Raw genomic sequence first — 23912 nt, forward strand, 5'->3', positions numbered from 1 at the left:
ATCTATGTGACTTACATAATATTGATGTTTATTATCACAGCAATTCAAACTACGCGGTAGAATGAAGATAGTTTTTTCAGTTATTTCGAATGATATTTTCAAATGACAAGATTTAAGAACTGCGACTAAGTTTTTAGGCTAGCTGAATATTCCGTCATGACTGGAAAAGTAGATTCAATTTTCGCCACTTTCATACGGAGATCCACTTTCATACCGTGCAGAGAATTTGGACTATCGACCGATTTTCTGGAGCTGAATCGAAGAGTCGAACCGACGCCACAAGTGCCGGATGAACTGGATTGTGAATTGCAAGTCGACGATAAAACGATTGATCTCGTTTTCAAAGATGATAAAGTATCTTATAAAAGTTTCAAACAGCTGGACGAATCGATAGAAGCTGACTCGACTCTGGAAGATATTAAAAATGAAACCAAAAATTTAGATGTGACTTTGTGTGACGGCGAGAAATCAACTGTTTATGACAAAGTGGTAGATACGAAGCAGGAGACGAATAGTTTCACGGCAAATGAAGACGGGGACGATGTAATTGACTCTAACGCATACATGGAGGACCAATTGTGCACAGGTAGAAATTAGAAGCTAATTCATTGCGTAGTTTTCAGTATGTCAGAGGGATTTTTTTTTTATATTGCTCGGTCAAATAGACTCTGGTTTATGAAACTTATACTGAATTTGTTGATTGATACAAAAGAATGTATTGATTGATACAACCAAATATGACGCGATTTTTTCTCGCAATCAACTCTGACACTGTTGATTGTTTCGAAACTCCAACAGATTGTATCAGATTATTAACAGGTGGTGATTTTGGAACGGACAGTGACTTTGAGCTAAGTGCGAGTAGTTCAAGTGGCAGAGGAGGGGGTGGGGGAGGTCGGGCTAAAAAGACGAAGCTGAGGCAGAAAGTGTTGACTCAGCAGACCAAATGCACTTCTGAGAGAAAAATGAGTGGGAAAGACGGAAGAGATGATCACGTGTATTTGGAAAGAGTGAGGGTGTTGCGAGAAGTGTTGCCGACTCAGTTTAGAACCTGCTTTCTCTGTTCAATGTTAGAGTAACATGTCTTCTACGTGTCCTCTTTTGGGGGTTTTCTCTTTTTATTGAGCAATTAAGTTTTCCAAGATTCATATAAAGCTGAGGTTTTCTAATCCAAAATTGACTTTTTGCGACGTATTGTTCCAGGTTTTTTCTTGTGGCGAATGTCTCCAAAAACGCAAAAGATATAGTGCCCTCTATAAATTCATTGCTTATTTTATGAAAACCGTTTCGACCGTTTAACTTTTTCAAATCAACGAATAGCCAACAACCAAATGCAATAAAAAGTTGGAAGATCTAGATAAAAGTCTAAAAAAAGGCGTTGTATTCTAATCAGAAAACAGGCTGGAATATGATTTTAAAAGGTTTGGGCTCCTTATTCACGGAAAGCACTCATTTATTTGTTTTGGAAATCTGGAACCTGATCTAAACTATATTTTATGATTGGATAAATTAAATGTTTTACCAATGTAAAGTATTTAATATTAACCAATCATGATCCATCTAACTAACAACCCACTTATTTGTAAGTGCTGAAGTTACTTGTAATTTCAGCACCAGAGAGATTTGAATTTAACTTAGAAATTAGTTGGACTCTCCCGAGCACTTCAGCAGCCGCAATAAACCAGTATACCCTAGATCTATTGAGCCTAGCAGAGACTAGTTAAACAACCTGAGACTAGATAGTATAAGAGTAAGATTAGGATCGGTATTAGACTAAGAAGTTGCACGAATCTATCCGGCCGAAAATAAGATAGCGTGACGAGCAGACGGTGTACCCTATCCGAAATTACTCTATGAGTTATACACCCCAGTCTTAACTCATCTGGTGCGACCATAAGTCTCGAACAAGACCTTACTAGATTAGAATTAACCAAAAATAGATTAGAAATTAGACAAAAACATTTACAAAATGTTATACGACAATAATTTAATTGAAATGTCTCTCCGACTCAATAGATCAGAGCCAATCTTCCGAACCATAATAGAACTACCCGGAATTGGAAGAAGACCTCGAACCAAAGACGACATACGACAAAGTAGAAACTTGCCGTATAGTTATATGATAGTTCGGCAAAAGCCAGAACAAACTTTTATATTTCGAATACTACTTGCAATGAATTTAGATTTCCATTTGCAAACATAAAACCTTGAAGTTAATCTTCAACATCATTTCAGGCGCTAAACAAAATTAATATTATACAATAACGATTGATAAAAAGATCTAAGATCGTTTTCCTAAAACTCTGCAGTAATATACAAAACATGTTTGAAAAATATTTATTGGAAAATAAAAATAAAAATTAGTAGCATGACAATAAATGGTTAGTAATCATAAATCATCTTGTTGTTCCAGCTTCATCACCTAAAACATAACAGCAATCATCAACTCACTAATATCATCAAAACACTAAATCTTTCCTTTACACACATTCAAAACTTTATTAAAACTTAAAGTCACTTAATTTAAAATCAGATCATCAAGGCTTATCCTTGGATCTTAAATCATTTTCTACTTAATTAAATTTCAAACTTGATCATCAAGGCTTATCCTTGGATCAAACAGAACAACTTTGTTCTCCCCCACCCACTTAATTAGTGTCTAACGACCTCAAACGTCGATTCACTACCCAACCCTTTCTAAAAACCCAGGACTAATAGAAATTTTTACACAAAACTAATCATTCAAATTAGGATAAACAGTGAAGAACTTCGGTTATTCATCCTTCACTTGACCCCCCCTCTTACCAGACCCAGGATAAATCTTAGACTTAGTAAGTTTAAAATAGTATCTAACGAACTACTCGCGTTCTAATTATACCTGAACCTTGTGGATCGATTTACTATTCTCCAACCCTTGAACACAATCACTACCCCTAAGTAAGATTAAGTAAGTTAACACCTTAGCTTATACTAGTCACGAGAAAGTAAAAATCATTCTTCGGAATCGATATACTTTTCTCTCCAACCCTGAACAAAAAGACCCAGGTTAAGCTAACCAAAAAATCGTAAGAACTAACAGTTTAAGAAAATAGAAATCATTTAACAACTTTTTGCATCCGTCATTCTAAACCTTATGTCATTTAAAAACCTAGGAAATAAACAAACAATCATTTTACACAATTGTGAAATAGATAACAAAAAATACGACCTTGTAATCACACCTCATACACAAACAGTTGGATACATTCGCACAAAACGACAAACACTAAAGAGGAAAATAATAACTAAACAAAGACAAATAACACGAAAAAGATTTTCAAAAAATCGAAACGCATTTTCAGAATCAGAAACCAACAGTTTAGACGAACTTTACAAACTAAAAGAATCAATAGATAAAAATTACCCACTTCACGATCAATTATATTTTTCTGACTCAGAAACAACTTCAAATTCATCACAAAGAGGAAAAAGAAGAATAAAAAAACAGTACAAACACAAACCAGTACATCTATACAATTGGAATCAACCAATTCGACACATTAATAATTACATATTAACAGTCATCGAACGGAAAAATGAGTTCAACACACACCCCAGGTGACGAAACTCCAGATGATGATGAAATCTTTCCTTTTATAGTAGATGCAGATACTGATAGAGGACAACACATATTTTGTCAAAATTTACTTGTAAATTTATTTGAACCCGGAATCAGTCCATGTAAAACAGAGTTCCCCGATGTAAAAATCAAAAGACAAATCATAGATCACTATCTAAAAGATATATGCAACATAACACAACAGTATGGAATCTACTCTATAGAATTCACCTCCCCAAACCATAATAATAGAACATATACTATTCAAACAGACGATCTTGATTTAGAATTTTCAAAAGTTTTTTCAGAATATATAAAAAGCATCCAATACCATAACTCACAAAGAGCAAACTCCATATTCACCAATGAAGTTTTCGCAATAATATATAGTTATATTTCGATATTAGAAAATGAACTCCCACTAACAAATGTCTCACCGACAGAAACATCCAAACATTTGAAAGTACGACATGAAATTACACTACTCTCTAGTTATTTAAACATCATTAAAGAAAATTTCACGAAAGACGACGTTTCACAACATACCAAACACGATTTACAAAAAATTTTGGCATGGTTCATAATAGATTATTTCACACACAATATTGATTTAATTGCACAAGCAAGAAAAAATTTTCGACCCCAAAATTCGAACGATGATACCGCTATCACAGAACAATCAGATTATGTTTGGGACCCCGAATGGTCTCATCCCGCATTTATAAGCTTTCCACAATCAATCTCAAGTCAAGCAATAGGTACAATATCTTACATAAGAGATTATGTAAGAGTAATACCATTAACAATTGATGCAACACCATTAAACTATAATACATTTTTACCCGATACACAAAATAATAGTTTAAACTCGACAGTCATACACAACGAAAACCTCAATGGAACTAGGAATCTTACTCAACAAGATATCCAGACACCATCACACTTCATAAATGAAGAAATTGTACACACAACAACTACACAACAAAGTATTTCACCAATACGCCCAAATTTAACAACACCAAGAAATACAAACCCTTCACAAACACAGGTAACCTTACAATCAACCGTTAAACCTTCGGTTGCTCCAAAATATTCCCATATGGATTACCAAACATACAGACCCATGACAATACCATCAAAAACACGCAAAACATTCACTAGAAACAACTTTGCAGACCATAATTATAATTATACACATCCATCAAAAACAAATTATCAACCACAAAGGAATTTTAATCAATATACAAAACCTCGAAACTGGGATAACCCAACGGCCCAATATAATTCCAAAAATTTTCAACCAAATCCTCCACAGGATCGCAGTGAAAATTACCCATTTTTTCAACAGAATAAAAATAAAAAACAAACATCTTATCAAATGGATTATTTATCCTCAGATGACGATTTCTTACAACCAGATATATTTGCACCAAATACTCAAGAATATCGTAAACAAGGAATACAGAGAACACGTACAAATCATAGAAATTTTTCTCCACAATCAATAGATGCACAACATCAACAACCAATTCAACAACAAAATCCAATTAATACACAATCTTTTCAACCAATTCAACAACAAAATCCAATGACTGCACACTCGTATCAAGCATCACAAATGCAAAATGAAATACCACTCCCATATTATCTCCAACAACATGAAATAACAAGAAACCAACTTTCAAATTTTTCTCAAATGCCAAATGCAGCAGAATCATTACAAATGACAATGAATCCATACCTTATGGGTGGATCATCAATAACATCAAATAAACCTTTAATGGTCTTCACAGGAACAGACCCTGAATACTCTGTAGAAGATTATTTAAATGCAGTAACAGCAAATTTGATTTTAAATATAGGACCTGAACCAATTAACACGCCACTACATCAAAACTGGATACATCGACGCACAGCGTTGATACAAACAACCTTAGATGGCGCAGCCCAAAAATGGTTTTCAGTACTACCTCTAGAAATAAAATCAAACTGGAAAAGGTTTACACAGGAATTTTCAAAAATGTTTGACTCCGAAAGAAACAAACAACAACAAAGAGTTTTATGTAATGAAATTCGCAGATTACCAAACGAAACCATCAAGCAAATAGCAGTACGAATCGAAACACTAGTTCGAAAAGCATACTCACTAAATACACATGACTATAAAAACACAAAGATGACAGAAATCTTAATGATGACCTTAACACCACAATTAAGGAAAATAGCAATAAAAAAGAGAGCATCCCATCCTTCTTCAATTCGAGAACCCGATTTAGATTTTCGAAAACTAGTAGACAAATTAGAACAAGCAGAAATCACGATGAAACTAGAAGAAACGGAAAATCTGAAATTACAATACGTTAACAGAATTGAAACGACTCCCACTAATATTAATAATATACAGGAATCAGAGACAGACCTCGTTGAAAAAATCACTGAAATACTCAATATTTACGAAAAGAACCCGAACTTTAAAGGCAAACCATCTTTCAAAAAATGGTGTAATTATTGCCGACGATACGGACATAGTATTTCCGAATGTAGACAAAAACAGCAAGATAGTCAAAATAAACCTCAAAAATACAAAGAACCAAATAAATCATTCTATCAATACATGAAAAAAGATCAAAATCTACCAAACAAAAATGTATACAGCAACAACAGTTCAGGAAAGCCACTTCCGAACAATACAAGTTATACAAGAAATCAATCCCCATATAACTCAAGTTATAGAGGAAGATCACCAGAACGAAGAAATACACAAAATTCATCACAAAATCACTACAATAGACCAAATAGTAGAAGTAACTACTCCAGATCAAATTCAAATACACAACGATTTGTTTCTAGATCTAATTCCCAATCAAGAAATAACTACTATCCAAACAACCAATCACGAAATTCATCATACAATAGGAATAAAAACTACTCCTATAATCGAAATAGAAGTTATTCAAACAACCGAAATCAGAATTACCCGAACAATCGATCAAGGAATAACTCATATAATAGATCGAACTATAACAGACCAAACAGCAATTATCAAAACAGATCGCGAAATAATTCACAAAATCGACACCCAAGTTATAATAATCGTTATAGAAATTATTCCCAATCACCACACCGAAATAATAATCACTATAATAACTCTAATAATCGTCACAGAAGCAGTACACCTAAACATCAAAGACAAATCAATCAAGTACAAGCTAACCCAGAAACAACATCAGACCCCCCAGGTATTGATGACACAGTAACTAATACGTTACAACTCAATCAAGTAAACTGTACATCATCAGATTCAGAAAGTGATACTGAAAACACTCTTGCTATCAATATGATAAAAGTCGAAAATGACTATGAATCTGTCATATATGAACAACCCTTTCCATCACATATATATGAAAATCAATCAGAATTTCTTCAAAATTATTACACTACACCCATAAATTCCACACCAACAACGCAAGAAACAAATGAGATTAACACTACAAATCAAACCAATATAAACACCAAAACAAAATGCTTGAATACAAACCACATTTATCAAAATATACAAAAAGAACAACCCAAAGAAAAAATTTGGACAATACCATTTCTCTTAGAAAGCCCAAGAAATAAAGAATTTCAACCACCAGACCTTGAAATAGATTTTTTAATTGATTCAGGAGCAGAATCAAACATAATAAACATCCCCACATGGAATGAAATAAAAACTTTACATCCAAAGCTAACACCTCTTGAAACCTCCAGTAAGCTAGCAACAGCACAAGGATCAACATTGATAAACTACGGAAAAATCCAATTATTTCTCCTCCCTACCAGAACAATGGAGCAAAGTAAAATTCTAAACAAGCCATTTAAACAAATATTCCATATCACTGATATTAAATATAATATCATTGGAATACCATTTATTTCGAAGTATATACCAACAATTAACATACTAAATAGTAAAATATTAATCAAAGATAAATATACAAAAACAAAAGAAACATCCCTAACATTTTTTCAAAGATTAAATAAACAACCACCATTCTTTTCAAAATTCTATCCAATATATAACCAACAAAGAAAACACCTGAAACCACTATCAGGAAACATATATAATTTTTCAATCAAACAAGTTCACCAATATGATAAAGAACAAAACAAACAAAAATTTTATATGTCAGAATTTGAATTCAAACCTATTCACAAATTTTTCAAAATCACAATCTCATCCATAAAATATTTGAAAAATTCGAATTCAGATATTATTTCCTTACATGTTTATAACAACACACCTTACCAAGTAACATTACCTTTAGGACTTTTAGGATATTGTGAAACTAACGCTACAATATCACCAATACACGAAAAAGCCTATCGCGTAAATAATATACTCCAATTACTAGATATTTGCCAATCTACAATTCTTAATGAAGAATTATCTATAAATAATATAATAAGTAACGAAAACAGGAATACGGATTATTTCACAAAAACTCCATATTTCAAACCTACATTCAACATCAGTAACTACACAGAGGACCAACAAAAATTTTTAACAATGTTTAATTTCCAACATTCACAAATAACACAAGACGAATTCGAAAAGTTAGCCAAACAGCTAATTAAATATTCATCAGTCTATGCAACATCAAAATTCGATGTTGGAAAAATCAGTTCATCACTACATCTCCCGTTAAAACCAGACGCAGTTTTCAAAAAACAGAGAGCAAGTAAAGTACCAATTCACTTACATGATAAAGTAAACAGATTACTCGATATTTTAGAACAGTACAATATTATATCACCGGTTAATAAAGAAGAACAACCAAAAGGCAACACATTCATCAACCCCGTTATCATTCTAGCTAAAGGAGAATCATTAAAAATCGTTCTCGATGCTAGATACCTCAATTCACTTATAGATGAATCAAAATGTAATTGGCCCATTGAACCAATACAAGTTATTTTAACAAAAATAAACGGCAAATACTTTACAACCGCCGACATGAATAGTGCATACAATCAAATGCCACTAGATGAACAATCACGACGTTTAACACAATTTGTTATCGGAAACCAACAATACGAATTTAACCGCTTATTCTATGGAATATCCATAGGACCAGCAGCATTTTCAGCTTTTATGAGCAAAATTTTTAGACCACTAATACTCAAGAAAAACGCAATCACCTATCTAGACGATGTTTTTATGCAATCACAAACAAAAGACGAAATGTTCAAAGTTTTAGAAAAATATCACCAAATACTTCAGAACGAAAATCTGAAGGCCGCCCCCGATAAATCACACTTCTTTTTGACAAGAGTTAAATTCTTAGGACATAACATAGAAAGAAAAACAATCACTCCACTGAAATCGCGCATTGACGCTATTCAAAAACTTCAACCACCAACAAATAAAAAGAAAATCCAAGAATTCCTTGGAATGTTAAACTTTTTAAGTAAATATGTTTATAAAATGCAATTATATCTACGACCATTTTATAATATCCTTAGACAACAAAATAATTTTGAATGGAACACAGAACATCAAACACGATTTGAAGAAATAAAGAAACTTTTAACTGAACAAATTTCAAACACAATTCCAGATTCAAATCAACCATTTTATGCAATGTGCGATGCTTCGAACTTTGGCATCGGCGCAGCACTATTACAATCACATAATGGTACAAATAAAATGAACCTGATATCAGCAAATTCCCGATTATTCACTCAAGCAGAGCTACGACTCTCAACTCTAATGAGAGAATGTACAGCCATAATATATACACTGACAGAATATGAATTTCTGATACTTGGATCAAAACATCCCACAGTTTTATTCACAGATCACAAACCAATCATTTTTCTTTTCACACAGAAATCTAACCCAAACCACCGAGTTTACAGATTTCAATTAATTCTAATGAAGTTTCCAAACTTACATATAGTTTGGACTGCAGGAAAAAATCTTGCATTACCAGACACCTTAAGTCGAAATACACCACCTGAATTACTTACACGAAAAACAACAGTTGAAATACCCAAAAATATAAAATTCTACCTTGCAGAAAACGAAACATCACCTCGATTAGAATGCAAATATGCAGTTAAAACTGATATTGAACAATCACAAATAAATAATTTACAACATTTCCCACTTTATTTAGATTGTCAAAATAATCATTATGAAGTTGATTTACTTGGAACATCAACCTTCAAACCAATCCCATATTCTCAATGGATAAAAAGTAACACCCAACAAAAACAAACAAAACAACACCCGCCTAAAAAAGACCATTTTCCACTAATTGAAAAAGAAGATTTAACTGATAAAATAAATTTATCAGGACCACAAACAAATGATTCAAAATACACAATAAATCAAGTTTTTGACCTTCACGACCCACTTGATACAATACCCTTATCTAAATTCGAAATTGAAAACATTTTTCTCCCCCCAACAGATACGATTACAATTTCAACACTGAAACAATATCAAAATCTTGACCCGATAATTAGACAACTGAAATCATGGCACAAATATAAAACTAAACCTATCAAAGCAGATTCAACCATTCTAGGAAACAAAACACTCCTCCGATACTTTCGCAAATTTAACAACACAACAATTAACGAAAATACAGACCTTTTAGAGTATAACCTGAATGAATCTACAGTTCCATGTCTCCCTTTAAGTATGATTCTTATAGCTTTTAATATTTCACATACACAAAATATTAAAGGACACTCTGGATCAGAAAAAACATATTCAAATTTTATACAAAATTTTTACTTTCCAAATGCACCAATTTGGATAAAAGTACTATGCAATGATTGTATAGTATGTCAACTAAATAAACCTTACCCAAATCAAAAACAAATAGCACAAAAACAAGATTTTAAAGGACAAAGTTTGTACTTTAATCATCGTATCTCATTTGATACCAAAGGACCAATTTCACCCTCATCCGAAGGAAACTCCTACATTATGGTAATTGTTGACGCATTTACACATTATGTAGCACTTAACCCAGTACCACATTGTAACGCTTATTACGCTTACACAACACTCTATGAACACTGGATAGCAAAATTCGGACTACCAGAAATTTTAGTTACAGACAATGGTACAGAATTCATAAATAATGAAATAATAACACTATGTCATTTATACAACATTAAACACAAACCACGTACATCTCATGCACCTTGGACAAACGGCTTAGTCGAAGGTATGAACCGTTCACTACAAGAATATCTTAGATGTATCATCAACGGAAATGATACAAAATATACCGAATGGTCAGCAGATGTAAAATTATTTCCCTTAGCATATAACTCACAAATCACGACAACTTTAGGAATGTCACCATATGAAATGGTTTTCAACCAAAAGCCACGCAAACCAATAATGTTTACAGCAAATTCCCATAAAAACGCACAAGGTTATTGTCAACCAAATAAAGACTCAATTTGTTATAACCTCCCATTACATACGCACGATGAAGATCATTTTCATCACCCACAAATTCTTAAATTAGCCTCCGGTACACACACCGAATGGATTTTAAATAGAGATAAGAAACACAATGAAATTTACCAAAAAATAACGAAAAAGTTATTACAAAGACAAAACATAAATGAACAAATCAATTCACGTTTTACACCAGCTTCCGATTTAAAAATTGGAACATTTGTTTTAATACCTAATTTTAATATTCAAAAAGGAATTTCTAAAAAATTACAACCCCTCCGAAAAGGACCCTACCAAATAATTGCAAAACCCACTGATGTCACATATAAAATTACCGACTCAAACAAAAAAGAAATCGTTCAACATCGAAACAACCTATTACCTTATTACCCGAAAGAATACGCACTCCGCGAATTAACTCAATTATATTCTTTCACAGGATTAAAAATCATTCAAAATGAACCACATCTGAAAAACACAGAACAAAATGATAACCCCACCGAAAATCAAAACACAAAACCAACCACCACCAAAAACAATACGCAAAACCATAAAGAATCTCCAAAACAAAGAAAAAATAGAAAAATGACAGAACAAATAATACCCCAAGAAGAAATAGACAAATCAGAACATAGAAAAACAACAAGACTCCGAAATCAACCACGTAAAAACTACAAAATGTTCATCCCCCAATCTAAAATATTAAAGAAAGTAGAATTTAAAAAGTAATTTTAAGATTTTATACTTTACAATCTTGAAACCTCCGTAACATTTTTCATTTCAATTTTTCAAAATAACATGCTCACAAGTACGCAATAATTCTAGTTCAAAATAGACCAATAGGATTCATCCAATCCGCCACTTTCTCTAACTCAAACTAAGATCAATTAGACGAATAATCTAGAACTCCAGGCACATCTCTAACTATAACTTTACAACCTCCAGGTCAAAAATAAGCAAACCACTCCAACTTGACAGCTAAAATAAATATCACCATAATACCGTACCCCTCCCTTATCTAATAACCCAAAGATCAACAATATTTCCCCAACTCAGACCACGAATACCCCCAAAACAAATTTGATAACTTAGCCTAAAGTAACAAAATGAAGATTTTAATTAGCCTAAAGTATAAAAATCTCACCATACCCCGGATCATTTGACAAACAAAAATAAAGAAAAAGACGACCTCCCAGTCACCATGAAAATTGCCCCCAACAATTTTTTACAAAACTCAACCCACTTGTCAAAAAAACTAATAAATAATTCGACCACACTAGAAAATCGCCTCAAACAGCAAAAAATATTCGACCAAGAGATCATTTCTTAAATGCTCTTCTCTCAAACAGTTGCTCAAATACTTATAAATTTTAAACATTTTTTTTCAATACTTGAAGCCTTTATAATATTTCTTTTTGATATACTTGAATATTTTCTAATAATCCTAATCATTTTTTGTAACATTTTTTAAATTTTCTACACTATACTCGAACTATTCCTCCAACTTTCCAAAACCCTTGAATATATCCACAGGTACGATTTTAACAACTTGTCTAAATGATACGAACAATTTTCAGTAGAACTGATATTTTTTTATTGTTTGTAATTTTCATAACATTTTTATCATCCCTCATTTTGACAATATGTAAATGTATAAAGAAAGCAATCATCACATTTGCCCTAGCAACAATTTTTCTAATTATTTTTTTGGAAGAATATTATAATAAACATAAACCTTCCCACTAAAGTAATAATTCAAAAAACCATCAAAAATTGCTACCCAACAGTCACAGAATCAGTCTTCACCGACATCATCCCAAGATAACCAAACACCACCTTCAACTACTCAAAATCCTCAAACATCTACACGAATTTCTTTTCAAGACAATCCATACACTTTTGAAGAACGGCACGCTCGTTTATCAGAACCACTAGAACCAGTTCAACGACAAGCACCTCTAAGCGAACCAACATATAACCTATACCCAACACTACCACAAGAACTAAATAGAATAAGAAATCCTAGTCAAAACCAAAACACAACAGAAATAAATAGACAAATTATACATCCTCGACGAAATAGAAATTTTCAAACTCCCCGAGTTCATTTTGATATACCTCAATCCCCATCACAAACCACTCCAGAAAACACCACTGGTATCACACCAGAAACTCCTACACTTTTTTCACAACGTAGCACCTCAAGCTTACCATCAGATTACTTAGGTTCAACACCAACATCTGAACAAATACGTGAAAATCCTTTTAACCCCCCAAACCTAACATCACGACTGCCATATTGGACTACACATTCATTTACACAAGGTGAACCAAATTTAGTCAATGACCCCATAGATATTTCTACGGATACAACAACATCCTCATCACTACCAGAAACATTATCACTACCATCAATAAGCCAATTTTCACCACCACCCTTTAACTTAAATTTTCCAAATAATCTCGACGCCAGATATCGAGAACAATCATCAATAAATATTCCTTTAAGACTAGATTGGAATACATTCACAGCACCTCCACCATTATTTGGACAACATCAAGAAAGTAACCGCCTTCATAACTGGGCACTTAATAGATTACAATATCGCCAAGATATTCACAACGATATCCGTGATCACAATATTCAAATACTCCAACAAAACAGTTTACAATTAAAGTTTGAAATCACAGTTAAATTAAACAATATTACACAACATCCCTACCCATTAAATCCACCTAACATAACAGCTCAATCACTACCACCACCGTTTATAACTACTGAAGTAATATATAAATACGACAGATACACCAAAAACACAATTGGTTACATTACATTTTATAACCCATACTCAGGATTATCATACACATGTATATTCTAAAATTATTAATTTTTCTCCAACTCCCTTTTCCAGTAACCTCAAATCAAAACATAAACCCTTCCCCTCGTACAGGACCACAAGATTTATTAGTAACACATTACGATTGCGAAGAAAATGAACAAAAAACACTACACAAATATGCAATAAATCAAGTATCACAATGTGAAACAGAACCACAAGCTATAGAAACCACAGATATAATAGCAACACTCTATTCCAAAGCCCGAGCAACAACAGTTACAGGTTATAAATTCACAGCGACATTTTCCGAAAAGAAAGTACATTGTTCACAAGTCTCAAACGGCAACAAAAACCGACTTGACCATGAATCATTCTATCAAAGTAATATAGAACGCCTCTTACATCTCAATCCCGACGATTGTAAAAATGAATTACTTAGACTAAACATCACACAGAATAAAAACTCCCAAAGAAAATTAGTTAATTTTCAAGTTTTTTCAGACTCTGTACATCAATCACAACTTGAAAGACACCAAGGACATATAAAACTAGACGAAAAATACCCGTATAACGGCGCACACGGACGATTAACCTATGACCTACATGATAAACATTGGATACCACACATTGGTATAAATAACCCATCAAACTGCAAAGCAGACACGAAAAATAAAGGATACCAAGAAATAATGTTTTTCGATTGGAAAATACAACTCGAAAAAATACAACTCACACGAGATTTATCTGATAATACAATGATCTATCAAGGAATCCGACTACCTTGTAAAAATGATCAAGGATATTGCGACCCTACAACAAGAACACAAGCAACAATTGTTTGGTTCCCCGAAGATACATGTACAACATTTCAAGTAGCAAAAATACACGCTCGTATGATAAAATTTCACGAAAAATATTTCATACAATCAATTCCTTATGAACAAGTCCATCCATCACGCAAACTAAGTTCCGATTTTAGAAACATAGACAATATAGAAAATAAATTGACACGATTTCAAATATATCAAGAAACAGAACTTGCATGTAAATACAGGAATCCACTTCACAGAACACAATACTCTGAAATATTAGTTGAATACGAAAAAGGATTCGACATGACCACTGGAAAAGTAAAAATCGACCCATATGCCACAGGTCATCCTCTAAACGAAGGAACATCCTATATACCAGTTAATTTTGAAAAAAGCAACGGACAACCTGGTGGACATCTAAAACCTTATGACACCAGAAGCACACGCTTACAAGAATTATCACTAATGAATACTACATATTTCGGTAATATCCACTATGATATTCATTTGGATATGAAACTAGACTATACAATTAGCCGCATTTTTCAAGAAATGTCACTCTCCGAATTAGAAACACTACACCAACTATGCGAATTAGAACGAACACAAATATTACAATCACTTGCACTAGCAGTATTAAAAATACCCTACGCAGGATACTTATTATCAGGAAATAGATCAAATTTTTTAGACTACGAAGGAAACATCTTATGGTTTTATACTTGTACTAAAAAAGTATCACCACTATACGTTTTTGAAGATAAACGATGTTATAAAAGAATCCCTATCTTTTATAAGAATAAAGTACATTTCGTGGATACACTTTCACGAAGAACCTATTTCTGGGATACCGCAGTCCCATGTGGATCAGAAAATAGCCACAATGTAGTACAACTAAACCCTGATGAAAATAAATATTATCTTCTCACTCCATATCCCACATTAATGCAATCACTCAAAAAATTTTCACCAGAAAGCATTCGCGCTATTGCTCGAAACCCAAATATAGACTTACAATCAATAGGAATCTATTCAAAATCAGATATTCAACATCACATTAGAACACAACAATTCCAAGAATTATTAACACAAATGGACACTATACAAAGACAATCAATAGACCAAAACTTACGCAAACTTGCAGAAACCGCAGGATTTGCCGATATCTACACGCAAGACTATAGCGGATATTTTAAAGACATTAAAGATTATATATATCTAAACGGCGAAAAATACCGTCCCCAAGATATATCACCAATCAACATTTTTAGCTTTGTTACACTCAAGAATGAAATCCTTGATTTTCTAGGATGGCCCTACTACATCTTAGAAAAATTGACTATTTTATACGCAATGTTTAACTTTATTGGATTTCTTTTCTCACTCTTAAAAGGAATCTACAATACATGTGCTATACACACACAAGTAAACAGACAAGCAAGCGTAGCACGCATACTCTTTGCAGGATTTTTTGGAATTTTTTCCACATCTATAAACAAAATTCTTTTAGACGCACAAATAAAAGAATATAACACAAAAATAACAACACGACAAAATACATACGACGAAGAACATAACAATGTCGACACACAGCCAACGGCACCACAATTACCACCCCTACCAAATAACCATCCACTATCCCTAGTCCCACGAAATTTTCGAAATTTAGCAATCACACATAATCCAAATTTTCGACTCAATACATCGCAAAGTCCCGTCCAACATATAATAACACATCAATCACAAGATGATAATACTTATGAACAAATTATTGAACAGCCCCATACCACCGCTTTTCAATCTCAAAATAATAATTTTTTTAGCCCACGATGAGCCGCCAACTTGGATCACTACACCGATCAAATTCCCATCCAACCAATCTTACCTCTCCAATCCCAATCATACCACTTTTTGCTTTTCCGCCACCCGATTTTCCATCTAGCAATGTAACATCAGGCATGAATTCCGACACTAACTCACATATTTCAGTTTTATACTCCATCTCACAGCTAAATAACCCGAATATTGACACCCCCGACGAATTTGCCGACTCAGAACCATCCCCATCCAATAATTTTCATAACCCTTCTAATTTTTCTCAACCCCCTTTTCAACCCATATTATCAAATAACCCTGACCCAATCACTCCCACACCCTCTTATGCTTCCCAAGTTACCCCAACCTACTCCTCATACCATTCTGACCAATCATCTCATTCTCCAGACACCCCCCGAATCTCCCCAGAACTAGATAATTTTATTACCCTCCAACAACAACCCTACCACCTTAACACCCCGACCATAAACCAAATCTCCTCCACTACAAATTCATCCAATCCCCCTACACCCTCTTCAAATTATACTGAATCATTAACACCATCATCCACATCCACTATATCTTCACTAAACACTAATAGAGCTTACCGCACTTTTAAAAGAAAATTCCCCAACCATCCTTTCCCAGCAAAACCAGGAACAGCCCGTGAATACATCAACCACCCCCAGCATACTAACACTAAAGAATTTTTAGCTATCACTTTACCCTCATTTCCACAATACACCTTAAACACCCCTCACGACGCTAACGAAACACGCAACTTTGTAGATGAATACGTTTTAATGCCCACTCTCTCTTGGACCTCATATTATCATTTTACAAACCCTCTTTGCTTACCTTTATCTAACACTCACATCGATATAGAGCGAAATAAGGACATGCTATATCAACTCACTACACCACTAACCGCTAGACAATTTACTTACGTTGGATATAAAAAATCACTAAAAATACACACTGCACCTAGAGCTAATGAATATACACTAGAATACTACGATCACAACATCATTAGAGCTAACCAAGATCAATTCTTAGACGACGATCGCTTCGCTAATCCACAAATCACCGAGAAATTTTTCATCAAGACACCATATGTATTTACACTAAACATCTTCGACCGAAAGTTTGATCACATTATTTCAGAAGCACTAACAAACACACAAGCATACGAAAGTTTTAAAGAACGCTTCCAAATCTTTTCACTAACCTTTCATTTCCTTGCACCACACGAAAGAGATTTACACTGCTCACACGATATTATGTTGCGCACTAAACAAACACATACATACAGTTACTATCGTTTCATCCAAAATCACTTTGACCTCCACACACCCTCTAGACAACCACACCATCGTTTCCAATTCATCAATTCAAAATACACTTCACCGTTTTTCCTAAATTTCACATATTGTATTAAAGACACTAACCTCCATGGTATTCTTCGTAATTATGACCCCATAACCCAAATGTACATTTTCTGCCCCATCACCAAGACCTTCAACGCCGAAGAATCCCGACCCTTCCTTATCCCGCACGAGTTTGTACAACCCATAGAAATCCCAATTTTAGAATTCATCCACAACACTAAATTCAATCACAAATTATATAATCTAATCCAAAACACACCTTATGAGTTTGCAGTAGGCACTGAAGAACTAACCACTATTAAGGCACTTCAATTGCTTTGGCCACTGCTTCAGACTAAAAATATCATCCGCATTCTAGCTAAACTACTAACAACTTCAGAACTAATTCACGACATCTTCCCCCACGGTTTTTTCCCCGACGACTAACAGGTAAGTATGAATTAAGTAAATATTACTAACTAATTACAGTATTAAAAACTCACCATTCTTTATTCATGTTTTCTTTAGATTTTTAGCCTTCATCCTAGATCATCTGAAAAATTCACAAAAGAAAAATAAAAAATAGCAAACTTCTTCAAAACTGTTTAAGACCCTATTAAACTTTTGCACCAACAATTAAATAAATATAATACCAATGCAGTAAATTAATTTATAAAATTTTCCCCCAAAAGCAGTAAATCTACATATGATGAAAATTTGTATCTTAAAATTCCCCCATAACTAGCAGTAAATTTCCAAATTCTATGCAGTAAATTAATAAAATGCAATTGCAGTACTAACCTTTTGATATTTTCATTCATTCGCACAGAAATTCTATCCACACTCGCACAGCTCGCCCACGAAGAATTGTTTAAAATAATGAATTTCAGTTTCAAGTTTTCACACTCAACAACTCTAACATACAATAACATGTTTCAAACTTTCCTTTAACCCGGTTGGAAAGGAATCATATACTAAACAAAACTAACCAACGCAGCTTACTAAATACCACAAATCATAGAATAACAGCATGACTAAGAAAAGGAAACCAACGGTACCCAAACCGGATTAACCCAGTTTAAAACTGGATAATTTATTCTTTTGAAGACTATTACAAAGTCTTAGAAAGAAATAATAAAACACAAAAAAGTCGAAAGACAAACCCATACCACAAACAATTTGATTTTTGAAAAAAGGACACAACCAACGAAACATAAGAAAAACCACAACAAACCCAACATAAAACGTTGTCACATAACAGGACCCCTCACAAAAACCGCATGAAATCATACTCCCACTCCTGGCCTAACCCACCAGGAAGGACGTCCTGAGCATGCTCTATAGCCGGCCTAACCCACCGCGCTACATCCACGCTTTGTGACCACACCTTTATTTTTAATAAGAGCTACTCAAGGGTGAGTAACTCTTCAAAATAACCGAACTAAAACAAAAAGCTTTTGTGAAAACAACTAACTAAAATCATTATTAAAAAATATTAAACTAATAAAAGTTTTATAAAATGTAAAATCACATGATGCAATATATAGATCAGAATACAACACCAAGGACGAACATCAAAAGACAAGACGACCTCACTACACTCGAGAGAGAATGACCAACTACAATCGATATGCCGCTCACAATCACAACTCAAAGGATTTAGAGTACGACTTGACTTCGCAGAAAAGGACTTCATTGAACTAGACCAATGACCACCTCGATGTTCAAGTATACGTACAGATCCGAGTAACCAGGCATCCCCTCCACGCACAATCTCCACGCCATTCCCAAGCTAGATCAGACACAAAAGAAGTTCTCCCCGAAGAACAGAAAAACCTGACATAGCCAACCATTCTGAAATCAGAATTGATTTTGTTGCAGAGACTCAGTCGTTGTCATAAGAAGAAGCGGAAGAAAATTATGATGTTCGCCAAATACCAACGTCCATCATCCACCCTTGAATTACAGAAGAACTGTTCTAAAAAACTCTGTAAAACCCGGATGGGTGGAACCTGATCTAAACTATATTTTATGATTGGATAAATTAAATGTTTTACCAATGTAAAGTTTTTAATATTAACCAATCATGATCCATCTAACTAACAACCCACTTATTTGTAAGTGCTGAAGTTACTTGTAATTTCAGCACCAGAGAGATTTGAATTTAACTTAGAAATTAGTTGGACTCTCCCGAGCACTTCAGCAGCCGCAATAAACCAGTATACCCTAGATCTATTGAGCCTAGCAGAGACTAGTTAAACAACCTGAGACTAGATAGTATAAGAGTAAGATTAGGATCGGTATTAGACTAAGAAGTTGCACGAATCTATCCGGCCGAAAATAAGATAGCGTGACGAGCAGACGGTGTACCCTATCCGAAATTACTCTATGAGTTATACACCCCAGTCTTAACTCAAATCATAAAATTCCGAAGAAGTTTTTATGTTAAAGAATACTTGAAAACAGTTGAAAGTGTTCGTCAATTCAAAATGTCGGTCAATTTTGATAAATTTTAGTCAACAGCTTATTATATTTTTGAGTCATTTGAGTTGTGTTTTTCAAATTGACGTCAGTTTAAAAGGGTTGTTGTTTTATTTTTTGTTTTCGCGAGATCATAAATTGGCCGATAAATGGCTTTGCCTACCTGGCTGGCAATTGATTCATTCTTATTCGTTAATGTGATTTTTCTGGGATTAAAGAATTCTTGGTTTAAGGAAGATGATTTTCTGGGTTTCAGTGGCTCTGAGTTCTTAGCTCTGGTGAAATGCACAGTATGTAACAATGTCTTCCATCCTGTCTGCTTGAAAGAAGCAGATATCTCAGAAACACCCGATTGCTGCAAAGACTATCCGAAAAGTGTAGTAGCTCAGGTAATGTTTCAAAGTTCGGCTCTTTTTTGTGTTCAGAATCGGACATTTTCACTTGTCTTTTGTTCGGTTTAGAGTAAAGAAGTGTGTGCTTTGAAACCATATTTGAAGAGGGGCAGAGATACTTTCAAAACTAATTTCGTACCAACAGCGAAAAGGTAAACTATTTTTTTTTTCGTTTTGATTTTTTAATCAAGCTGCTTCATACATTTTCATCATACGCTATCTTCAGAAAACTAAGCATAAGTGTTCTGTTAATTTTCAGGTATTTGACAAAGAAACAACTTCAAAATATTCTCGACGAAGACCCAAACATATGCTATGTTGAGGTTCCTGCTAATATCAAGAGGCAGTATAATCAGCCTAGTTCAACAGGCTGTCAATTGTACTGCAAGGACAAGGTGATGTTTCCATAGTTCAAGTTTTGATTGTAATCGCTGCTATTTTACCAACAACCTCGTAAATTCAAATAAATGTTTTAACAATGCTAATCTCATAGTTTTCTTGTGAGGAAAATTTGCTCTTATTTTTTCACTTATTCACATTCACTTGTTTTAATTTGATTTTTTACTGCAAAGGCATTTTTGGAAGTAGTTTTTTCTCAAAAACATAATTGTTTTCTGCAAAAAAGTCGAAAACGTCGGTCAAATATTTATCTAATGTCTTAACTAATGTTGTGATACTTTGTTGATGTAATTACCAGGCTCATCTGAAAACTGAAGCATTGGAATTAAAAAGGAAGATGTGCGATGATCAAAGCAACACAGAAAGCTTGAATTGGAACGCAAGAAACTCTGTTAATATTTCGCAGGTAATGGTTATATCACTAATAGCCAAGTGTGTAAATAAAGTGGCGGTAGTAAAATGAGCCAATGTGAACTATCTCCCCCCTGAAAAGACCAAGTGATCAATCCCCCTCCCCCTAAAATTATATGGCAAGTTCAATAAGTAAGACCTGCAGGTACAATATTCAAAATCTTATTGGATGTAAAGTATTACTTTAAACCAAGTCAACGAGCTCCTCCCTAATTTGTTTAAGGGGGAGGGGGGATTGCTCACTTGGTACGTTTAATGACTACCATTCGTCATACAATCCCGGAATTAGTGATTGCAGAACAGAATGATGAATCTATATCTTATATGATATCAGCTCATGCGTTGGTCGTTTTCGATGTTTCTATGAGCAAAATACTATTTTATCTTTTTCGAACATGTATATTTTGGTTTAGGTGCGAATCCACATCTTTCTCGCTTGGTCCTGGGTGTTTGTAGGAGTGACCCATGGTTTTAATAAAATTGCTCTCCATTCTTAGGTTAACCAAATCGGTTATCCCAGCTCTCCTAGAAAACGTAAAAAATACTATGTTGCCAAAATTATTTACACACTATATGTTGCCAAAATTATCTAGATGCAAGCAAATTATTGAAAACAGAGGAAAAAATGTTTTTCGGCGCTTTCCCCTCAAACTCAATGCATTGGCGCCAAAAAAAATCCGCGTGTATAAAATCAAGATCACTTTACTGTTCAATGACTGTTTCAGAACACAGTTATGGCCGCCCTGCTTTTGGTTGACTGCAACTTCAACGAAATTTCGCAGAGAATTGACATATGTGCAGATCACAACGTTTTCACTATTGGAACGAGTAAGTTGGTGTTTTAAATAATTTTAAAGTCTTTTTGAAGTGTCGATGAAAGAGGAATGATTATTAGTTTAAATTGGAGCCAAACTAGCACAGACTAGAATACCTTTTGAAGAACACCTGACTATTATTGTGAAAAATATAACCTCTATTTGAACTTTAAGGGCAGATCCATGTGCGTTTCAGACCAATGCAATTGCGATTTGAAACTACCAGAGTTGAAAAAGTGTCAGTTTGTGTCATCAATCCACTGTCGAGTTTACTTTGTGCAAGAAGAAGGTCAGTTTGAGCTGCTTAATTACAGTTGTCATGGAACAATGGTGGATAATATAGTTTACAGCTACCAAAGCGCGGCCGAGGATTCTGAAAAGGAGAGAAGTACATTGGGCGGTGGATTCAAATGCGACTGCGATCATTCGCTATCATCGCGGTCAGCAGCAGAATTGAAAAACGACGCTAATGCTCGTCAATGGGAAGGCGCTGCTGTTTTGTACCATGGCTCTACTATCAGAATCGGATGTTTGGACTTCGTTTTTGCTGTTGCATGAATTTCTATAGTGGGAAACTGATGTTGTCTAGTTAGAACGGACTAATGGCAGACGTCACAGGTTTGCTGCTAGTTACCGGGTCTGGAGTCAAAAAAACATGGGAGAAGGTTGAATCTCAGAAATCAGAACGAATGAGAAAACAGGCGAAATTGATATAAAAAAAACTAAAACAATCGTTTTGTTTTTCCTCATTTTATAAATTCAACTTGTTGAACCGGTCTCTAAAACCAGAAGCTGCTTAAGGTCCATTGAATGGGTGCTGGACATCAAGTCGACGAGGTTCTCAAAAGATGTACGTAGGTTGAATATGTTATATGCTATCAATGTCTTTTCATAGCTTTCAAGAAAGATATGGATGTTGTAGAATGTTTATTATCCACCAAGTTTCTTTAATCGTCACAAAAAACTAAGTATACTAACATTTTCAAACCTTTTGATGCTTTTTCAAAGCTGAAAATTGGCCCGTCCTTTAGTCCCGTCCTTCAGGTTGTGATATACTCATTGAATCAAAACTTAAATTACCGTTGGATTTTTCAACGCGAAAGTTAGAAGTATTAATGAAAAAAAAAATCACACTTGAGATTGTAATGCTTTTCTTATGTTTAATTTGTATCAGCTTTGGTATACGATTTTTGAAAGGTAGCAGAGTTTTGAACGGGCTTTCTTGATTCGATTTTTTCTTTTTTTTCTCGATTTTTGCTGTATATTTTCTTTTCACTTGAAAAAGCAAATGTCTTGTAATCGGGAACTAGACTTTTCCCGTAGCAACGCTTCTTGCAAATTTGTAAGAAATTGAGCTGCTGTATTATTGAACCTTACCGACTTTTAGGCTCCTTCCCACTTGGTATAGAGGAAACGTAATTGGAATATCTCTGTTATAAGTTTAAACGAACGATGTGAGACTCACCATTTTTGGGTGCGTTTTTCAGAAAAAGATTAGTTCAATTTCATTT

At 34.1% G+C, this 23912-nt stretch overlaps 1 protein-coding gene across 1 annotated transcript; it reads left to right on the plus strand.

Moving 5' to 3' along the window:
- Positions 1 to 55: 55 nt before the first annotated feature.
- On the plus strand, positions 56 to 23177 carry LOC134851112 (uncharacterized). The gene is made up of 8 exons (XM_063867049.1): positions 56 to 586; positions 820 to 1069; positions 20641 to 20773; positions 20846 to 20928; positions 21036 to 21171; positions 21474 to 21581; positions 22312 to 22414; positions 22598 to 23177. Exons 1-8 carry the CDS (start codon positions 157 to 159, stop codon positions 22957 to 22959), a joined length of 1605 nt encoding a protein of 534 aa, XP_063723119.1. The 5' UTR covers positions 56 to 156; the 3' UTR covers positions 22960 to 23177.
- Positions 23178 to 23912: the final 735 nt, after the last annotated feature.

Source organism: Symsagittifera roscoffensis, chromosome 1, assembly GCF_963678635.1.
Source record: "Symsagittifera roscoffensis chromosome 1, txSymRosc1.1, whole genome shotgun sequence".
NCBI classification, from domain to species: Eukaryota; Metazoa; Xenacoelomorpha; order Acoela; family Convolutidae; genus Symsagittifera; species Symsagittifera roscoffensis.

Excerpts from the sequence above, each read along its gene's own strand:
- LOC134851112 (XM_063867049.1), top strand. The coding sequence starts at position 157 with ATGACTGGAAAAGTAGATTCAATTTTCGCCACTTTCATACGGAGATCC. Across the intron at positions 587-819 it reads GGAGGACCAATTGTGCACAG|GTGGTGATTTTGGAACGGAC; the intron begins GTAGAAATTAGA and ends GATTATTAACAG. Across the intron at positions 21,582-22,311 it reads ACTCTGTTAATATTTCGCAG|AACACAGTTATGGCCGCCCT; the intron begins GTAATGGTTATA and ends TGACTGTTTCAG.